Source organism: Schistocerca americana, chromosome 8 (genome assembly GCF_021461395.2).
Source record: "Schistocerca americana isolate TAMUIC-IGC-003095 chromosome 8, iqSchAmer2.1, whole genome shotgun sequence".
In the NCBI taxonomy this organism is placed as follows: Eukaryota; Metazoa; Arthropoda; class Insecta; order Orthoptera; family Acrididae; genus Schistocerca; species Schistocerca americana.
Genome location: NC_060126.1, coordinates 512,826,388 through 512,848,956, shown reverse-complemented (window position 1 = coordinate 512,848,956; position 22,569 = coordinate 512,826,388). Strand labels below are relative to the sequence as shown.

The 22,569-nt window shown below is 44.1% G+C and overlaps 1 protein-coding gene across 1 annotated transcript in view; it reads right to left on the bottom strand.

The window, feature by feature from the left end:
• Positions 1–13,363, bottom strand: part of LOC124545950 — an 88,886-nt gene extending 75,523 nt beyond the window's left edge. The window contains exon 1 of the mRNA XM_047124912.1: positions 13,216–13,363. Coding sequence (XP_046980868.1) covers positions 13,216–13,363 — 148 coding nt within the window. The remainder of the gene's footprint in view (positions 1–13,215) is intronic.
• Positions 13,364–22,569: the final 9,206 nt, after the last annotated feature.

Sequence of the window (22,569 nt, the reverse complement as noted above, 5' to 3'; positions counted from 1 at the left end):
TTTAAACTGTAATAGTGATTGTACCTCCTCCTGGTCGGCATAAACCTCTCGCTGCGTACTCTCAGAGCCTGTCTCGCCTCTTATACTGATCTTTTCTACATCTGCACTAATCGTATTCATTCTGACCACTACCTCGTTGATTCGCTCATCCGGCAACACGTCCCTACGTTCTGTAGTATCACTCTCTATTGCAAATACTTGTACCTCCAAATTATTATTTTTTTCTTTCACGGCGTCACATACTTCCTTCAACGCACCCAGATTCTTCTCCCCCTCATCTAACCGATTATTAACTGCGGGCAGACGCTCATCGATAACTGTGTGTAGCTTCCTCATTGCCTCTTTATTTCCCTTATCCAACGCCTCCATACTTTCCTTACTACCTTTATCCATCGCTTCTCATCTTTCCTTATTACCTCTACGCATCGCGTCCACCATTTTCTTAAACTCCCTATCCATCTTTTCCAATCTTTCCTTATTATCTTTATTCATCGCTTCCAATCTTTCCTTATTATCTTTATCCATCCTCTGTAAAAACTGCAGTAGCACATTGCCATTTGCTACTTTCGACGCGCTCACCTCGTTCGCCTGAGAAACCGTAGCTTCGCTAAGGGTAGCTGCACTTTCACTGCATACCTGACCTAGTCCCGGCTAGCCCGCGTCGTCGGGAAAAGCCCCCGATTGTGAACAAAGCCCGCCGCATAAAGGATCACCTTGCAGCGGTCCACTGAACAATTCAGCCCCTTCTGAGTGTTTGCCGTCCCCACTCATTAACCCATGGTCAACAGGTACTTCCTGCTGCACTGCTACGTTCACCCCAGAACCGCTATTCTCCATGGTGGCTACACTTTTCGACTGCGACCTAGTTACTACGGACATTACGCAAAAAAAATTATGCAACGATCTTCCAGCCTTGGACGATATAGCAATTAATTACATAAAAAAATAAAAGATCCTCACCAATCCAGAAAGAAATTGCAAACAGAAAAAATTTTACTTCTTAGCGCTATCACAATATATTCCATCAAAAAATAAAAAAATCTTAACAGCAAACCCTAACAGCAAAATATCCTGGCAAAAAAATATCCTGGCCAAATTATTTCCTGGCCAAATTATCCTGGCAACAAAATATCCTAACAAAGAAAATCCTGGCAGGGTCGAAATTATGAGAGGCACCCACATGCCTTGCTCATACTGTGGCATCAAGCAGTCAGGCCTGCAAGATGAGTGGTCTGCCAAGTGAGTGGATTCATTCTTATTTATCGAGTAACATGAACTCTCGTACTCACAATTAAGTTACAAGTTATCCTCCTATATGATTAATACGCAACGGAAACACGCATCTATCAGTAATTTACAGAACTCTGACTGTACACTACGCACTGGCAATACCACATTTTCTTTTTGTCTTTTATTTAACGGCTTTTGTCAACACGTGGCCACCGCACTGAATTTGAATGGCGCATACACTATAAATTCGGAACATTATGACAACATACAATTCGAAGGAAAAGTCCACCAATATTTTTCTTTTCTGTATCTTATTTATTCCGATAAATTCTCTAACCTAAACACACAAATTCTACAACCTACAACAATAACACATGAGAAATTCCGCCCAGTGGGCATGGCTTTACAATGGTGAATCTCTATATTATGGTCTCGTAATTACTTTTAACGCTACAGTGCACTTTCTGGATAGGATGGTGGATCTTTTATTATACCTCACGCTTCGACTCTCACAATCATCATGACTAAACTTTCCTCAAGACCGAGCGGTACCGAAGGAACAAGCATAACCCACTAATCTTTTGAAACTACCTCGCTACTCTACCATGCAAACCACACATACCCAAATTACATTACATACACCACACTACAACATGAAATACTACACAGAGAATAGTCACAACATTATCACTTTCAGTTTTCCCACTTCAATTGATATTTATCCCAGTTTCACACGACACTGCCCCACTTTGTAATTCTACTTTCCTACTATGAACTCTGGAGATATTTGCACGTCTTCCTGTGCAATGCAAGCCAAGTGGCGTTGCTGGATAGACGGCCGACTCACCTTGATTCTCTCTCAGAGTTTAAATCTAGCGTCACACGGAATCATATCACACAATTTAACATTAAGAACATCACACACGCGAGTCCTCAACTGATACCATGGCCGAGTACTTCTCTTTATCCTTTGTCTCATACACAGATTGAGACTCACACAGTACTCACCACATGGAAGTACTCGTCTCTAATTTCAAGTTCTGCACACGCCATTTCTTAAATATTTCAACTTATGGTACACACGCTATTTCTTAAATATTTCAGCTTATTGTACACACGCTAGTAATTCAGCTTAACTTAAGCACACGGAAGTATTTCAACTTATTGCTACACGTGGTTTCATTGTGACCGTTGGTCACTTCTGCAGATTACTACAATCCCTTTAATATTACCTGCCTGACATTTAATTCTCCCACAAAAGTTCCTGAAATAGAGAAATTATTATTTCAAACCACTCTTAAATATTCCACATGCATACCATGTCTCCACTCTTTCATCATTACGAAGCACAACTAAAACAGGTCTTAACAGCACAAGATCCAGCGGCAGAGTGCTGAAATATGGCCGTTCTCGAGGTGCTCTCGCACCTCTGTCGAAGTGGGGGAAGCACCTTGCTATCGTATTGGTCACCCACATTTCAGGCGCTCAAAGCTCTGGTAAACTTCATCTCTTTGGTCCCACCAAAGGTGGCCAAAGGATCGACTCAAAGATGATCATATATTCACATTCACCATCTGCAGTTAGCAGACGACCATACATTCATTCATTTCACAGATCTCACCAAACTGGATGTAGGGATTTATTTTGTGGGAGTGCACATGTGATCAATTAAATAAATAGTCATTCTTTCCCACACTGGTATCCGGCTTCGCTGTATTAATTGAAATTGAGTTATTTTACCAAAAAAATGTGTTGTTCTGACAAAAATAATGAAATATGTTGTACCTATTTTCAATGTCGGGCGGTACTGTACCCTTTCAAAATAACTGATGATGGTAGAAGTAGAGAGGATATAAAATGTAGACTGGCAATGGCAATGAAACCGTTTCTGAAGAAGAGAAATTTGTTAACATCGAGTATAGATTTAAGTGTCACGAAGTCGTTTCTGAAAGTATTTGTATGGAGTGTAGCGATGTATGGAAGTGAAACGTGGACGATAAATAGTTTGGGCAAGAAGAGAATAGAAGCTTTCGAAATGTGGTGCTACAGAAGAATGCTGAAGATTAGATGAGTAGATCACATTACTAATGAGGAGGTATTGAACAGGATTCGGCAGAAGAGAAGTTTGTGGCACAACTTGACTAGAAGAAGGGATCGGTTGGCAGGACATGTTCTGAGGCATCAAGGGATCACCAATTTAGCATTGGAGGGCAACGTGGAGTGTAAGAATCGTAGAGGGAGACCAAGAGATGAATACACCAAGCAGATTCAGAAGGATGTAGGTTGCAGTAGGTACTGGGAGATGAAGAAGCTTGCACAGGATAGAGTAGCATGGAGAGCTGCATCAAATCAGTCTCAGGACTGAAGACCACAACAACAACAACAAGATACATGCCGGGGTTAGTTAATTTTTAACGAAAATATGTTGTAAGCATATACTAATGTGTAACGGCGTGTGTCGGATGTTCACAGACAACTGGATCTACGAGGGGAGTTCAATAAGTAATGTGACACAGTTTTTCTCGGTCAGTTTCGGTTTAAAAATGCAGTATTTGTTGTGGGACATCGTGGAAGGTCCCTGCTTCAGCACCTACAGTTCCATGAACTTCCGTTTAGTGGCGGCGCTATACATTGACTTCAAAATGGCGTCTGTAGCGGAGGTGCGTTAATGCAGACAGCTGTCACTGAGTTTCCTTTCGGTGGAAAACCAGAGCATCGGAGACGTTTACAGGTGCCTGCAGAACGTCTGTGGGGACCTGGTAGTGAGTCGACGGGCGAGTCGCGTGTCGTCATGGCAGCGAGGTCGCACAAACTTGTCCGATCTCCCGCGTGTGGGAAGGCCGCACAACCCTGCAACTCCCTCAGTGTTGGAACTTGCGTGTTCGTCACCACAGAAATGCAAACTGACTTCTGCTTCCCCACGGCAGCGCGAGGCCTCGCCCAAGTGTGTGCACCCGGGAGGAGCTCACGAAACTTAGTTGGAAAGTTCTCCGTCTCCACCGTACAGCCTGGATCTCACTCCACCTGTTTGGCCGAATGAACGACGCACTCGACGGGAAACAGTACGTGCACGCTGGCGAGGCTACTGACGCAACAAGACGTTCGCTGCGACGTCGACCAGTAGAGACCAGTGGTACCGTTCGGGAATACAGGAGCAAGGCGGAGTAAGGCCGTCGCATTGGGAGGAGATTATGTTGAAAAATCGGGTTCTGTAGCCAAGAGTGCGGAATAATATCGTGTAGCGGAATCCTGAATAAAACCAACCTGCTTTCAGAAGAAAAAAATCGTCTTGCATGAGCTATCGAACACCGCTCATTCGTTCAGGTGGAGAAACTGCAACACTCTCTGGGGTCTGGCCGCTGTACAAGCACACACGCTATACGACAGCAAGCGTGGCGTGGTGGACTCTATGAGTAAGAGAACGCCCTGTCTGCGAACTGCAACATTGTAACACGGAACGGTGTTATACGGCGATACATTTCAGGCGGATATGTGGTCCTTGACGTGCGTCTGAGAAATGGACACGTGTGCCGTATCGGGAGTGAGGGAAACCATAATACGCGACTCTCGTTTCAGAGCAGCAATACAATACTCTGTCGATTCGGCAAACAGAGATGTCGCGAATCTCAGCTCGCTCTGCAGAATGCCAAAGGACGGAGGTCAGGTCGGTGCCGTGTCCCTTCACTTTCGGGATGTACTCGACAGTCGCATTTTGAACAGAATTCCAGCTCACCTGGTACCGTACCGGACTTGTCGCTGGGTTCAGGACTTTCTTGCAGGCGGAACTCTGTGCTTAAATTAAGTTTATCCATGTTATATCGATGTTGTTTGAGGTCTGCGACTGTATTATAAGATTATGTGGAATAATTTTATACTGCTGCAGTCACTTTATTTTATTAGCACAATGCATTTTGGCAGCATATTGCCATTATCAGGTGCATTACACAGTTACTTATACATCAGACTAAAGGCTATGTGCATTAGCTGTGTGCGCCAGTGGGGTTAAAAATCGAAAAATAAACCTGTGTGGAAGGATAAATCTGCTGCAGTGTGTACATTTATGTGAATAGCTTGATTAGGTAAAATATATTAATACGTTTACTTACATTTTTGTTGGTGATTTCATTTTCTGGCACACAGAGCACGCTAACAGGTGAATCACAACTTAGCATTTTCACAAACGTGTGTTTACAACTTTCCAAAGAGTTTTAAAATCTAAGGTGAACTACTTACAACTTCAAAGGCTGTTTACAACTTTCAAGATACATATAATGAAAAATGATAAGAGAGTTATAGAAAAAGAATAAGGGACACCAGATTCATTTATACAAAGAACTGGAAATCTTCATTCATGGCACAGCACATGGAGATGTATTATTAAATCATAATCTTGGAAGTAATAATGTTAACTTCTTCAAAAACTTCTCCAAAATTAAATGTTTATTTAATTGACAGAATAGTTTTGATTAACTATCCATGTAACATTCTCCATATTGCCAATACATCTACATAAAAGTTTTCATCTTCACTACAGGTATATATTAGTGTCTGAAATTGTAAGTAGTTTTGCTTAGATTTTAAAGCTCTGTGGAAAGTTGTAAACAGACGTTTGTGAAAATGCTAAATGGTGATTTACTTTTACTGTGCTCTGTGTGCCAGAAAATGAAATGGCCAACAAAAATGTAAGTAAACGTGTTAATATATATTACCTAATCAAGCTATTCACATAAACGTACACACTGTAGGGGTCTAGTGAAGCAGGGGATACAACCCGTCGGCTTTGAACAATGACGTCATTCCTTAGTCGTAGATAGTAATGTCTTCACTTCGAGGCATAGATAATAAAGCAGTTCTGTGTTCTAATAAGCGCTATCATTAAAATAATTGAATGTGAATCTAAAAGCGATCGTTTATCTATATTTCACTATTTTACCATATTTCACTTTCTTATTCCACCAATATGCTTCAGTAGCTGATAAGTGTTTTTTGGCTTATTAAAAAAAAATCTCACGAGATAGAATAAACTGATATTACTTCATTAAGCAATCAATAAAAAAACTAAACTAAAACATAACAGCGTTTGCTGTTATGTTTTAGTTTAGTTTGTTTATTGATTGCTTAATGAAGTAGTATCAGTTTATTCTATCTCGTGAATTTTTTTTTTTAAAAAGCCAAAAAACACTTATTAGCTACTGAAGGGAGCTACAACACTAAGAAGAATCGCTTCTCGGCTTTTGACAAGATCAATGTTTATCTCTCTCGCATTCCTTTGTTTCTCAACATTCTCCTCAGCTCTTTCATCTTTGTAATACATGCTCTCTGGCGACTTGTGACGTCATTGTTCAAAGCCGACGGGTTGTATCCCCTGCTACACTAGACCCCACTGTAGCAGATTTATCCTTCCACACAGGTTTATTTTTCGATTATTAACCCCACTGGCGCACACAGCTAATGTACATAACCTATCAGCTGATGTATAAGTAACTGTGTAATGCACCTGATGATGGCAGCATGCTGCCGAAATGCATTGTGCTAATAAAATATTAGTAAAAAGTGACTGCAGTATATAAAATTACTCCACATAAACTCTGTGCTTAGAATTCGAAAGATGTATAAGTATTTTCGACTGCAACGCAAAGGAGTGTCATGGGACCATTACCGTTTAGGAAGCATGTATTTGACCAGCTTAGCGCTCGTTAGTTCTTTCATGTGGACTGTATAGTCTGCGCAGAGTTTTATTCTTCTGGTTTAATCGAATGTTTATGTTGTTCACAAATTGGAACACCTTGCAAACATTTCACAGTACTTAAGATCAAAGAAGCATGTTCCTTTCCGAATGTACTTTTGACCAAAAAGCGATTATGTTAGCGGAGCCCAACATTTTTGTTAATCGAGCTTGTTCCGTTCTTCTGGTGATGTTTCCATAGAAACTTCCATCCCCCAACACATTGTTCTTGATATCTACCCGAGAAGTGAAATACCAGTTTTCATAGTTTTAGCTCTAAAAATGCTTTCAGAATGAAATATGTTCATCAAATATTTCACCTCCTTAGGAGGTTGAATTTCCAAAAAACAGTGAAATGTGTATATTTTTATTTGTAATAAAGAAGCCAAGTACAAATTTTCATAGATTTAGCTTCAAAAATGCTTGCATAATGAAATATTTCCGTAAAAATTTTCATCCATTTTCTGGTCCCCTTAGGTGTTGAATCTCCAAAAACAGTGAAACACTTTTATTTCTAACCGAAAAACCAAATTCAGATTTTCATAAATTTAGCTTTAAAATGCTTTTATGGTGAAATATTTCATCCCCTATTTCACCCCCTGAGGGATGGAACATCGGAAAACTGATTCTTAGACGACACCTGCAGTATAAGATCCATACCCTCTGCAAATTTCAACTTTCACCGCTAGCCGTTTGATTTGGGCGATGATGCGTCAGCAGTGAGTGAGTGAGTGAGTGGGTCAGTCAGCCAGTCGGTGCCTTGCCTTTTGTAGGTGGGGGTGTGACGTGCAGCGTGGACAGCTCAGCGAGGCAGACCACAGACGACGGAGAACTGTGGCGGAAGGAGGCTGTGGCGAAGTGAAGTGCAGCAGCTTAGGCCGCCAGTGGCAGGTGGCGCTGTAACAAACACACTGCCCGAAAGGAGGCGCTGTCGGCGACAAATCACTGGAAAGAGTACAGTAGCTGGCTAGGAGTGACCGTTCACAGGCAACCAAAGTCGAGTAACGACTTAACAACAAGTAGCAAGGAAAGCAGACATCATAGTGAGAATTACAGGAAGCATCATAAGGCAGTCTGATCCATTCAAGAAAGAAATCACTTGCGAAACGTTTGTAAGACAGATTCTGCTCGTAAGTCTGGGTCCGTCACAAGAGTGGAATAAAAGAAGACAGACAGAAGATTCAAAAAAGAGCGGCGGGTTTTGTCACAGGGTAGTTTAGTCAGCTTTACGGAGATTGTGAATAAACTACAGTGGCAGGCGGAGCAAGAGAGGCGCTGTGCATCACGCAGAGGCCTAGTCTGTTGAAATTCGGAGAGCTTACGTTCCAAAAGGAGTAGAGGCAACACATTGATTCCGCCCCCCCCCCCCCCCTCTACACCTACGTCTCACGAAATGACCGCTACGAGAAAATCAGAGAAATTAGAACTCATACGGACGTTTATCAGAAGTCTCTCATCGCACGCACGATTCGCGAATGGGATAGGAAGAGATGGGCGGGGGGGGGGGGGGGGGGGGGGAGAGTGAGCGAAGCACCAAACAGCAGCCTCCACCACGTGCCGTAAAGTGACTTGTGGAGCATAGCTGTAGATGTCTGTGAGTTAGAATAACGAAAATCCTTTAACAGGACCTAATTTGTGGCCACCGCGTTTTAACGATGCACCTTACCTTTTATTCATTGGAGACCCTTTGTGTATTTTATCGTCATCACTTTCAGCACGACAGTGTTCTGGCTTCTTTCGGAGCGGAAGCCCCGCCACGTGGCTAGTTCAGTTCTTTGAAGTTGTGCGAAGTAGTTGGCGTGTGAAACGCTAGTAGGAACTACAGAAGGAACAGGTTCATATGAAGTAGAAGCTGCCGCTTTGATTGTGCAACAGAGAGCAAGGCTATCTGCAAGAGTACAAAATAATCAACTCATTCGCGTATGCGACGTGATGGGAGGGGGCTTGCGGTCACCGCAGCACGCCGCTCTCCCCCCCGCCGTTGCCGGCTTCCGGACCTCGGAGCCGCTACCTCTCAGTCTCCAGTAGCTGCTCACAGTAGCTCCACACGAGACTGCAGAGCGGCCCGTTCCCTGGCAGTGCCGGGAGTCGAACCCGGGTCCTCTGCACGGCAGCCAGACACGCTGATGCTCCAGTTTGGGAGGCGCACGTGTCTCGGAGAGTGCGTTAAAATTTCGTTCGCCGTTGTTAACCCTTCAAATACCGCGTGCGTCACGGTCTCATGAGATACCGCGCGCGGACCTGGGTGCCGCCTTTGCAAAACGCTACCATCCGTACATTTTTGGAAGTATTATCACTTGTATAATGTCACTACAACATAAGGACATTAAACGTCACAGAAAAACAATATTTATTGTAACTTTTGTACCAATTTAGCGGATAATGATAAATGAATACATAATCATACTTTATAACTGCAATACTTTTGCTTTAAATAATGCACAATACTGAATAATTACAGTGTAAATCATATACAGGTATTTCTCATATTAACTGAAACTAATTGTATTACAAATTACAACACAGATAAATATGAAGTCACTAAATGACAATCGCTCTGCAGTTCCATTTCCCCATCTTCTCTTCGACGACAGCAATCGCAGACTACGTGGCGTGTTAAGTGAGTCTTACATACAAAATGTTCGCATGTCGTGTGTAGGCTACATTCCTGGCACGGACATACTATTTTGTCATTCAATTGTCTCCTCGATTCGGTATCAGTTGGTTCTCGGTAGTCTGATATATATACTTAAGTTTCAAGTTTATTGGAGCTCGAAAGCTACATTTTCCAGGAAGTCCTCTCTGCTACGTGGTTAGTCTGTATACTGGCACATTCACAGTCTGTGTGCATTTGTTCCTGCCATACCCAAAAACTCTGAAAATTATTGCTAGCGGCCACCTCTCCGTTTTTCATGAAGCCGATTATAGCGAACACTTTTGGTCAACTCTATCCGCACCCCCATTGGTATGATTATAGTCCGTCACTGCAATAGGTTTTCCCGTTTCTGTGTCTATTTCCTCGCACTCATGCACTGGAGATAACGGGACACATTTTGTCTTCATTCGCATATAGGATACGCGGGTGCAATCGTTCTGAAATTCAAATAGCGAAGAGACCCTTTCCCGGGATTTCAGATCCAGAAAATCTGAAGGAATTTCGTTTTTGTTCTTTTTCAGTGTACCAAGTAATGTTATAGCACTCTCCAGAAGAAACTGCTCCAATGGATAGCTGGTGTAGATGGTTCGAATGGCTCTGAGCACTATGTGACTTAACATCTGAGGTCATCAGTTCCGTAGAGTTAGAACTACTTAAAGCTAACTAACCTAAGGACATCACACACATCCATGCCCGAGGCAGGATTCGAACCTGCGACCGTAGCAGCAGTGCGGTTCCGGATTGAAGCGCCTAGAACCACTCGGCCACAGCTGCCGGCTCGGTGGTCATATTTCCGTGAGAACCTAACATGGGCCAAACCAATCGCTTGACTGTGTCGTGCTGTTTGTTCGATGTAGAGTAAAGCCCTTTCCCTTTGGTTGCCACAGTATATCTCAAAGGTGTGTACTGTCGGACATGGCACACAATTTCAGACTGTACTTTGCCGGTTAGGCAGGCGGGTACTGAGTGAAACTACACCGACCTCCAAAGGGAAGCAGCATTTTATCAATGGTTACAAATTCTGATAGGCAGTAATTTGTTTTTAGCGTTACTTTCGAAGCCGCTGTACAACTACCTAATACTTGCTAATTTATCATACTTTTCTCGTTTTGCCCTGGACGCCCTCTCATCAAACCTGATGCTTTCAGTAGGAACATAAATCTGTTATAGGGATAGGCAGCTCGGCAAGCCGTCATCCCTGTACCGTTACGTTTCCAAGCCATTCGGGCAGTAGCGCGGCTAGTTTTGTTGAGAGCGATCGAGAATAGAACTCCACAAAGAGCTTTGATTTCCTAAGAAGAAGTAAACCTAAAAGCTCTTTCCATTGCGTATTGAATTGCACACGTCCGTTCTGAAATAAAAAGGTTTGTGTAAGCGATAATTTTGTCACTCATATTCATATGAAACAACCTCATAAACGCGTCCAGTTCCAAGAAAATATTTGTGCCCGCGCTGGTCGGGCCTGGAAATACTTTTGTAATGTCTTCTGATTTCGTTTTATTCGAAAGAGATAAGCAATTCCTTATCCAAAGTGTTTTTCCGTCTTTTCCGACGTAAAAACGTTAATCATTGCATTGAATATCATCCAAGGGATCAGAACGTTCGTTGTCGGACTGTTCTGAATCGCTGCTGTGGCAATCCACGTTCACACTTTCTTCCTCCTTTTCACTTCAGTCGGTGATACCGCACGGAGGCTCTACCTCTTCACCTTCGCCCTCAGACAGCCCGCTAAGTGTTTGAAGTATAACCTCATCATGTGTATGTTGTCCCTATTCCTAGAAAAGCAAACACGTAATTACGTGCGTGGCACTTATCGCAGTATGCATCGACGGTTAGCACGAACAGCGGCAAAAGCAAAGGGAGAGACGACAAAGTAAATACGTACATGATCGACCGCAAGCTGTATGGAGTGTCGCCAGTGCGATGTTTTCAGTTCAACTTGTAGTTTCTGACTGTCTGCACAAGGAAACAGGAGGTACAGACGTGCAATTCTCGGGAGGAAGGGTTGTTGTTGCTGTTGTGGTGGTCTTCAGTCCTGAGACTGGTTTGATGGAGCTCTCCATGCTACTCTATCCTGTGCAAGCTTCTTCATCTCCCAGTACATACTGCAACCTACATCCTTCTGAATCTGCTTACTGTATTCATCTCTTGGTCTCCCTCTACGATTTTTACCCTCCACGCTGCCCTCTAGTACTAAATTGGTGCTCCCTTGATGCCTCAGCACTTGTCCTACCAACCGATCCCTTCTTCTAGTCAAGTTGTGCCATAAACTCCTCTTCTCGCCAATCCTATTCAATACCTCCTCATTAGTTATGTGATCTACCCATCTAATCTTCAGCATTCTTCTGTAGCACCACATTTCGAAAGCTTCTATTCTCTTCTTGTCCAAACTAGTTATCGTGCATGTTTCACATCATCCATACATGGCTACACTCCATACAAATACTTTCAGAAACGATTTCCTTACACTGAAATCAATACTGGATGTTAACAAATTTCTCTTCTTCAGAAACGCTTTCCTTGCCATTGGCAGTCTAAATTTTATATCCTCTCTACTTCGACCATCATCACTTATTTTACTCCCCAAATAGCAAAACTCCTTTACTACTTTAAGTGTCTCATTTCCTAATCTAATTCCCTCAGCATCACCCGACTTAATTCGACTACATTCCATTATCCTTGTTTTGCTTTTGTTGATGTTCATCTTATATCCTCCTCTCAAGACACTGTCCATTCCGTTCAACTGCTCTTCCAAGTCCTTTACTGTCTCTGCCAGAATTACAATGTCATCGGCGAACCTCAAAGTTTTTATTTCTTCACCATGGATTTTAATACCTACTCCGAAGTTTTCTTTTGTTTCCTTTACTGCTTGCAAGGGGGAAGGGTGCACCTGGGACTTGCTGTAAACAGAAAGTAAGCGGACTGAGAAGTGACTCGTACGCCGGCCGAAGTGGCCGTGCGGTTAAAGGCGCTGCAGTCTGGAACCGCAAGACCGCTACGGTCGCAGGTTCGAATCCTGCCTCGGGCATGGATGTTTGTGATGTCCTTAGGTTAGTTAGGTTTAAGTAGTTCTAAGTTCTAGGAGACTAATGACCTCAGCAGTTTAGTCCCGTAGTGCTCAGAGCCAGCCAGCCAGTGACGCGTACTTCGGCGAACACACTGTTTGGGACATTCTCTGCCACCGCGCTGTATTTAGAGGGTTAATGCAAGTACTGAGACTGCCGGTGCTCAGTTTGAGGAGTCAGTGTGAGGTGTTTACCGTCGCAACAAGCAGGAGACTTGTTAGGCGCTTATCTGGAATTACCCAGTCTGGGATGGTCTATTATCCGAGCGCAGCAGCTCGGCACTCCAGGCAGGATCTGGGTTCCGGTGCGTCCGGAGCCACTGAGGACAGGGAGCGACACTTAGCGGCACAAAGAACCCTTCGCTCAGCCTGTGGACTGTGCCCGTACTGTAGGCCGAGACGAAGGGTGTGAGTGAAGCAGGCGGCGTCCTCATTGCGTCGCGGCATAAAGGCCGCGCCTCGCGAACGATCCGAAAATAGCGGCCGCGATTGGCGTCGCTATTAGCCGCGGAGGAGCTGCTCCGGCTGCGGCCAGCGAACCGGTAAACCGGGTGGGCAGCGCGCCAGCCGGGGAGGGGCGCACTGGCGCCATCTGGACGCGCGCCACGGCGGACGCGCGACTGGCGCCAGTAGGCGGCGGGGCGGGGCTGCGGCGCTCACTGCGGCCGACCACCGGGTTCAGGTACATCTACATCTACATCCATACTCCGCAAGCCACCTGACGGTGTGTGGCGGAGGGTACCTTGAGTACCTCTATCGATTCTCCCTTCTATTCCAGTCTCGTATTGTTCGTGGGAAGACAAATTGTCTTTATGCCTCTGTGTGGGCTCTAATCTCTCTCATTTTATCCCCATGGTCTCTTCGCGAGATATACATAGGAGGGAGCAATATACTGCTTGACTCCTCGGTGAAGGTACGTTCTCGAAACTTCAACAAAAGCCCGTACCGAGCTACTGAGCGTCTCTCCTGCAGAGTCTTCCACTGGAGTTTATCTATCATCTCCGTAACGCTTTCGCGATAACTAAATGATCCTGTAACGAAGCGCGATCATCTCCGTTGGATCTACTCTATCTCTTCTATCAACCCTATCTGGTACGGATCCCGCACTGCTCAGCAGTAATCAAGCAGTGGGCGAACAAGTGTACTGTAACCTACTTCCTTTGTTTTCGGATTGCATTTCCTTAGGATTCTTCCAATGAATCTCAGTCTGGCATCTGCTTTACCGACGATCAACTTTATATGATCATTCCATTTTAAATCACTCCTAATGCGTACTCCCAGATAATTTATGGAATTAACTGCTTCCAGTTGCTGACCTGCTATTTTGTAGCTAAATGATATGGGATCTTTCTTTCTATGTATTCGCAGCACATGCACTTATCTACATTGAGATTCAATTGCCATTCCCTGCAACATGCGACAATTCGTTGCAGATCCTGCTGCATTTCAGTACAATTTTCCATTGTTAGAACCTCTCGATATATCACAGCATCATCTGCAAAAAGCCTCAGTGAACTTCCGATGTCGTCCACAAAGTCATTTATGTATATTGTGAATAGCAACGGTCCTACGACACTCCCCTGCGGCACACCTGAAATCACTCTTACTTCGGAAGACTTCTCTCCATTGAGAACGACATACTGCCTTCTGTTATCTAGGAACTCTTCTGTCCAATCACACAATTGGTCTGATAGTCCATGTGCTCTTACTTTGTTCATTAAACGACTGTGGGGAACTGTACCGAACGCCTTGCGGAAGTCAAGAAACACGGCATCTACCTGTGATCCCGTGTCTATGGCCCTCTGAGTCTCGTGGACGAATAGCGCGAGCTGGTTTCACACGACCGTCTTTTTCGAAACCCGTGCCGATTCCTACAGAGTAGATTTCTAGTCTCCAGAAAAGTAATTATACTCGAACATAATACATGTTCCAAAATTCTACAACTGATCGACGTTAGAGATATAGGTCTATAGTCCTGCACATCTGTTCGACGTCCCTTCTTGAAAACGGGGATAACCTATGCCCCTTTCCAATCCTTTGGAACCCTAGGCTCTCTTCTAGAGACCTACGGTACACCGCTGCAAGAAGGGGGCCAAGTTCCCTCGCGTACTCTGTGCAAAATCGAACTGGTATCTCATCAGGTCCAGCGGCCTTTCCTCTTTTGAGCGATTTTAGTTGTTTCTCTATCCCTCTGTCGTTTATTTCGATATCTACCATTTTGTGATCTGTGCGACTCTCTAGAGAAGGAACTACAGTGAAGTCTTCCTCTGTGAAACAGCTTTGGAAAAAGACATTTAGTATTTCGGCCTTCAGTCTTTCATCCTGTGTTTCAGTACCATTTTAGTCACAGAGTGTCTGGACATTTTGTTTTGATCCACCTACCGCTTTGACATAAGACCCAAAAAAGTAGGGCCGGCGTGAACGTTTTTCAACTTCCGTGATGTCGTATGTGTACCGTGAATTTATTTTCAAAGAATATTCTTCAGAACTTATTTTATTTACTAGTGATTCATCAAGAACATTGTTGTTGTTGTTGTTGTGGTCTTCAGTCCTGAGACTGGTTTGATGCAGCTCTCCATGCTACTCTATCCAGTGCAAGCTTCTTCATCTCCCAGTACCTACTGCAACCTACATCCTTCTGAATCTGTTTAGTGTATTCATCTCTCGGTCTCCCTCTACGATTTTTACCCTCCACGCTGCCCTCCAATACTAAATTGGTGATCCCTTGATGCCTCAGAACATGTCCTACCAACCGATCCCTTCTTCTAGTCAAGTTGTGCCACAAACTTCTCTTCTCCCCAATCCTATTCAATACCTCCTCATTAGTTACGTGATCTACCCACCTTATCTTCAGCATTCTTCTGTAGCACCACATTTCGAAAGCTTCTATTCTCTTCTTGTCCAAACTAGTTATCGTCCATGTTTCACTTCCATACATGGCTACACTCCATACAAACACTTTCAGAAACGACTTCCTGACACTTAAATCTATACTCGATGTTAACAAATTTCTCTTCTTCAGAAACGATTTCCTTGCCATTGCCAGTCTTCATTTTATATCCTCTCTACTTCGACCATCATCAGTTATTTTGCCCCCCAAATAACAAAACTCCTTTACTACTTTAAGTGTCTCATTTCCTAATCTAATTCCCTCAGCATCACCCGATTTAATTTGACTACATTCCATTATCCTCGTTTTGCTTTTGTTGATGTTCATCTTATATCCTCCTTTCAAGACACTGTCCATTCCGTTCAACTGCTCTTCCAAGTCCTCTGACAGAATTACAATGTCATCGGCGAACCTCAAAGTTTTTATTCCTTCTCCATGAATTTTAATACCTATTCTGAATTTTTCTTTTGTTTCCTTTACTGCTTGCTCAATATACAGACTGAATAACATCTGGGAGAGGCTACAACCCTGTCTCACTCCCTTCCCAACCACTGCTTCCCTTTCATGCCCCTCGACTCTTATAACTGCCATCTGATTTCTGTACAAATTGTAAATAGCCTTTCGCTCCCTGTATTTTACCCCTGCCACCTTCAGAATTTGAAAGAGAGTATTCCAGTTAACGTTGTCAAAAGCTTTCTCTAAGTCTACAAATGCTAGAAACGTAGGTTTGCCTTTTCTTAATCTTTCTTCTAAGATAAGTCGTAAGGTTAATATTGCCTCACGTGTTCCAACATTTCTACGGAATCCAAACTGATCTTCCCCGAGGTCCGCTTCTACCAGTTTTTCCATTCGTCTGTAAAGAATTCGCGTTAGTATTTTGCAGCTGTGACTTATTAAACTGATAGTTCGGTAATTTTCACATCTGTCAACACCTGCTTTCTTTGGGATTGGAATTATTATATTCTTCTTGAAGTCTGAGGGTATTTCGCCTGTCTCATGCATCTTGCTCAGCAGATGGTAGTTTTGTCAGGACTGGCACTCCCAAGGCCATCAGTAGATCTAATGGAATGTTGTCTACTCCCGGGGCCTTGTTTCGACACAGGTCTTTCAGTGATCTGTCAAACTCTTCACGCAGTATCTTATCTCCCATTTCATCTTCATCTACATCCTCTTCCATTTCCATAATATTTTCCCCAAGCACATCGCCCTTGTATAAACCCTCTATATACTCCTTCCACCTTTCTGCCTTCCCTTCTTTGCTTAGAACTGGGTTGGCATCTGAGCTCTTGATATTCATACAAGAGGTTCTATTCTCTCCAAAGGTCTCTTTAATTTTCCTGAAGGCAGTATCTATCTTACCCCTAGTGAGACAAGCCTCTACATCCTTACATTTGTCCTCTAGCCATCCCTGCTTAGCCATTTTGCACTTTCTGTCGATCTCATTTTTGAGACGTTTGTATTCCTTTTTGCCTGCTTCATTTACTGCATTTTTATATTTTCTCCTTTCATCAATTAAATTCAATATTTCTTCTGTTACCCAAGGATTTCTATTAGCCCTCGCCTTTTTACCTACTTGATCGTCTGCTGCCTTCACTATTTCATCTCTCAGAGCTACCCATTCTTCTTCTACTGTATTTCTTTCCCGCATTCCTGTCAATTGGTCCCTTATGCTCTCCCTGAAACTCTCTACAACCTCTGGTTCTTTCAGTTTATCCAGGTCCCATCTCCTTAGATTCCCACCTTTTTGCAGTTTCTTCAGTTTCAATCTGCAGTTCATAACCAATAGATTGTGGTCAGAATCCACATCTGCCCCTGGAAATGTCTTACAATTTAAAACCTGGTTCCTAAATCTCTGTCTTACCATTATATAATCTATCTGATACCTTTTAGTATCTCCAGGATTCTTCCAGGTATACAACCTTCTTTTATGATTCTTGAACCAAGTGTTAGCTATGATTAAGTTATGCTCTGTGCAAAATTCTACAAGGCGGCTTCCTCTTTCATTTCTTCCCCCCAACCCATATTCACCTACTATGTTTCCTTCTCTCCCTTTTCCTACTGACGAATTCCAGTCACCCATGACTATTAAATTTTCGTCTCCCTTCACTACCTGAATAATTTCTTTTATCTCGTCATACATTTCATCTATTTCTTAATCATCTGCAGAGCTAGTTGGCATATAAACTTGTACTACTGTAGTAGGCATGGGCTTTTATGTCTATCTTGGCCACAATAATGCGTTCACTATGCTGTTTGTAGTAGGTAACCCGCACTCCTATTTTTTTATTCATTATTAAACCTACTCCTGCATTACCCCTATTTGATTTTGTATTTATAACCCTGTAATCACCTGACCAAAAGTCTTGTTCCTCCTGCCACCGAACTTCGCTAATTCCCACTATATCTAACTTTAACTTATCCATTTCCCTTTTTAAATTTTCTAACCTTCCTGCCCGATTAAGGGATCTGACGTTCCACGCTCCGATCCGTAGAACGCCAGTTTTCTTTCTCCTGATAACACATTCAATCACACTATGTGAGCGTGGAAGTAGTTGCCAGGGAGTAACTGATGAAATCGTAACCAAACTGCTTTAAACAAATGGGAATTTTATTCACTTCAATAGCGCCTAAAAGCATTTTTTTCTTAAAAAAAAGTGATTTAAAATTATAATCAGAAAGCACCTTCTAAATATCAAGTTACAATTTATTCAGAGGCAGAAAGAAACAAGTTTTGACTGTATGAGCTTTCGGGCAGAGAACTTTGCCACTACCTTTTGACACGGCTGTAGTTACGACCGCTCACAACAGCCTCTGAAAGACTACACTGGTGCAAATCGGCAACACACCATATTACTTTAAACTAAAGGTTTTAACAATTTACACAAGCACAGAAACTATGCAACCCCGCAGGAGGGATGGAAATGGCACAAAAGACTAAAAATTAAAATATTAACTTTGCCACCAAAGGTACAACTTGATTTTAACTTCTAAGAAAAGTCTTACGGTGAATGGGTAGCAACTTTATATACTAAAATGATCATTTAAATAAAAGCGCATAAAATGCAATCTCATATAAAATACGGTTGGCCAAACAAGTTAAGATGCTCTACATCACACAGATACCGCCTCTCAAGCTCATAGGCAAGTCAAAACATATTTCAGGTATTGGGCCGTTACACTCCAAGCAATAAATTCGTTAACACAACAAATCCGACAAACATGACAGAGGTAGCTCCGAACGACAGAGAGACACTAACTGCCTCACAAATTCGGACAAGAGACAGACTAGCAAACTGGGACGGGAGACTGACCCAGACTGACTCACTGGCCCCAGACTGACCGACTGGCGAGCTCATAGCGCCCCTTAAATGCACGTGATTAGGCAACCTTTGCCCTTTCCCACCAGAGGGAGACACCAAAGCTGCGATTGCCACAGCGGCGCCACCGCCAGAAACGGAGGGCGACTGCTTCACCCCACGCGCTGCGGCGCGCTCTTCAAAACAGCAATTTTTACCGCGGCTCAGTGAACATAGGCTTTTGTACGAAAGCGTTACATACTAGTTGGTACATTACAGAGGAAGTAATGAAAAAGAAATGTAGGTGGCCAGAGTTAGCAAGCATATGGGGGTACATTGCCCGGCCTGCTCTTTCACCTCAACTATCAACTAGCATTCGATTTGTGGTCAGTAGCTGAAAAACACAACGAAACTTTGACCGCCCAGAAATAAATACATTGCTCTAAAGTTTTCTTAAGTGCTGTATGAAGCCTCATAAAAGAAGAAACATAGTATGGTACATAAATCGAACAGTGTGATCCATCACGAAAGTTATGAATATGTGTGAGTACGACAGATATTTCACGCGCCCGCTCGATTGAGCGGTCCCAAATCAGTCGAGTGCGACATTTGTTTTGTCGGTGTGTACAACACGAAGTCGACCCAGTGGCCCACCAGCGGCAGCGCCGTCCTGACCCACACTGACCCGGCTGGTGCCCGCCCCTACTCCATCCAGAAGGCCCGTGGTGGGTTCCCGGACGTGTCGGCAGACGCAGCAACATTCAGTCAGTAATGTTACCGCCCAGATGACGTCTCCCGTCGTCTGCAAGGCCCCGGGGGCGGACCCTCACGCCATTCCCCTGGCTGGACCTCTGAGGGGAAGCGGGAGTCCTCGGTCCCTCCCCCCCCCCCTCCCCCACTGCGTCCTGGAGATGTCGGATGCCGTGACGTCCCACCAGGCGACTGCGTTGCCGCGCTGTCGTCCTCTTCGCCGAGTCTGACGCGCCCTCACCAAGCCGCTGGCGGGTCGGAGGCTGCGACGTTGGAACAGTTCGTGTCCCAGCTCGGCGTCGTGTCGGCAGTGTTCCGCCCTGAGTGGCTCATCAGCGGCACCTGTCGTTCCGGTCTCGAAGGTGGCTCCTGGGAACTCACGGAGATGCAGCCATCCTCGCCGACAGCGTGGCAGCCGTGTACCGGAGAACTGGAGCGATCTTGCACGATGTGTTACCTAACACTAATCGGAGAATCGAGCGCGAATCAGGTGAACACCATCGATCCTTCTGATCCAGTGTCTATTGGCCTATCGGCTGGTGTATTTACTACGCTCTACATCTACAACTACATGACTACTCTGCAATTCACATTTAAGTGCTTGGCAGAGGGTTCATCGAACCCCAATCATACTATCACCCTACCATTCCACTCCCGAACAGCGCGCGGGAAAAACGAACACCTAAACCTTTCTGTTCGAGCTCTGATTTCTCTTATTTTATTTTGATGATCATTCCTACCTATGTAGGTTGCGCTCAACAAAATATTTTCGCATTCGGAAGAGAAAGTTGGTGACTGAAATTTCGTAAATAGATCTCGCCGCGAAGAAAAACGTCTTTGCTTTAATGAATTCCATCCCAACTCGCGTATCATATCTGCCACACTCTCCCCTATTACGTGATAATACAAAACGAGCTGCCCTTTTTTGCACCCTTTCGATGTCCTCCGTCAATCCCACCTGGTAAGGATCCCACACCGCGCAACAATATTCTAGCAAGGGACGAACGAGTGTAGTGTAAGCTGTCTCTTTAGTGGACTTGCTGCATCTTCTAAGTCTCCTGCCAATGAAACGCAACCTTTGGCTCGCCATCCCCACAATATTATCTATGTGGTCTTTCCAACTGAAGTTGTTCGTAATCTTAACACCCAGGTACTTAGTTGAATTGACAGCCTTGAGAATTGTACTATTTATCGAGTAATCGAATTCCAACGGATTTCTTTTGGAACTCATGTGGATCACCTCACACTATTGGTTATTTAGCGTCAACTGCCACCTGCCACACCATATAGCAATCATTTCTAAATCGCTTTGCAACTGATACTGCTCTTCGGATGACCTTACTAGACGGTAAATTACAGCATCGCCTGCGAACAACCAAAGAGAACTGCACAGATTGTCACCCAGGTCATTTATATAGATCAGGAACAGCAGAGATCCCAGGACGCTTCCCTGGGGAACACCTGATATCACTTCAGTTTTACTCAATGATTTGCCGTCTATTACTACAAACTGCGACCTTCCTGACAGGAAATCACGAATCCAGTAGCACAACTGAGACGATACCCCATAGGCCCGCAGCTTGATTAGAAGTTGCTTGTGAGGAACGGTGTCAAAAGCTTTCCGGAAATCTAGAAATACGGAATCAACTTGAGATCCCCTGTCGATAGCCGCCATTACTTCGTGCGAATAAAGAGCTAGCTGCGTTGCACAAGAACGATGTTTTCTGAAACCATGCTGATTACGTATAAATAGATCGTTCCCTTCGAGGTGATTCATAATGTTTGAATGCAGTATATGCTCCAAACCCCTTGGGGAAGCGCCTAGATTTCATTCGTAGTGACCGAACCGTCCTCCCTTACTCCCAGCCGTCAGCACTGCCTCCCACTGCTACGTTTGCTCTCTTGACAGACCAACACGGAATGAAGCTATGAAGCGCATCGCGCTTCTTGCACAACGTTTCGGAGGCGCCCCGAGGTTCGGCCGGCTCTCTCGCTGTCGCACACTTGCCGCTGAGTCGCTCGCTTCTGCCGTCCTGCTCTCCAGCTGTACTCGCTTACGGCACACGCCGCGCCTTTTAACGCACTGGTCTTGCTGCGAACTTGGAAATTTCCTGACTTCCCAAACTGAACCGTTCTTCTGTGCAACAACTCCTACCCCCGTGCACTAACATTGTTGGAATCCTCGTTATCCTTCGTATTTTACTATTTTTCTTAACACAGGATGTTCCAAAAGCAATATATCTATTTGGAACGCATACATTTATTGCCGGCCAAAGTGGCCGTGCGGTTAAAGGCGCTGCAGTCTGGAACCGCAAGACCGCTACGGTCACAGGTTCGAATCCTGCCTCGGGCATGGATGTTTGTGATGTCCTTAGGTTAGTTAGGTTTAACTAGTTCTAAGTTCTAGGGGACTAGTGACCTCAGCAGTTGAGTCCCATAGTGCTCAGAGCCATTTGAACCATTTGAGCATACATTTATTAATGTATTGATTTAAGTGTCAGGAAGTCATTTCTGAAAGTATTCGTATGGAGTGTAGCCATGTATGGAAGTGAAACATGGACGATAAATAGTTTGGACAAGAAGAGAATAGAAGCTTTCGAAATCTGGTGCTACAGAAGAATGCTGAAGATTAGATGGGTAGATCACGTAACTAATGAGAAAGTATTGAATAGGATTGGGGAGAAGAGAAGTTTGTGGCACAACTTGACCAGAAGAAGGGATCGGTTGGTAGGACATGTTCTGAGGCATCAAGGGATCACCAATTTAGTATTGGAGGGCAGCGTGGAGGGTAAAAATCGTAGAGGGAGACCAAGAGATGAATACACTAAGCAGATTCAGAAGGATGTAGGTTGCAGTAGGTACTGGGAGATGAAAAAGCTTGCACAGGATAGAGTAGCATGGAGAGCTGCATCAAACCAGTCTCAGGACTGAAGACCACAACAACAACAACAACAACAT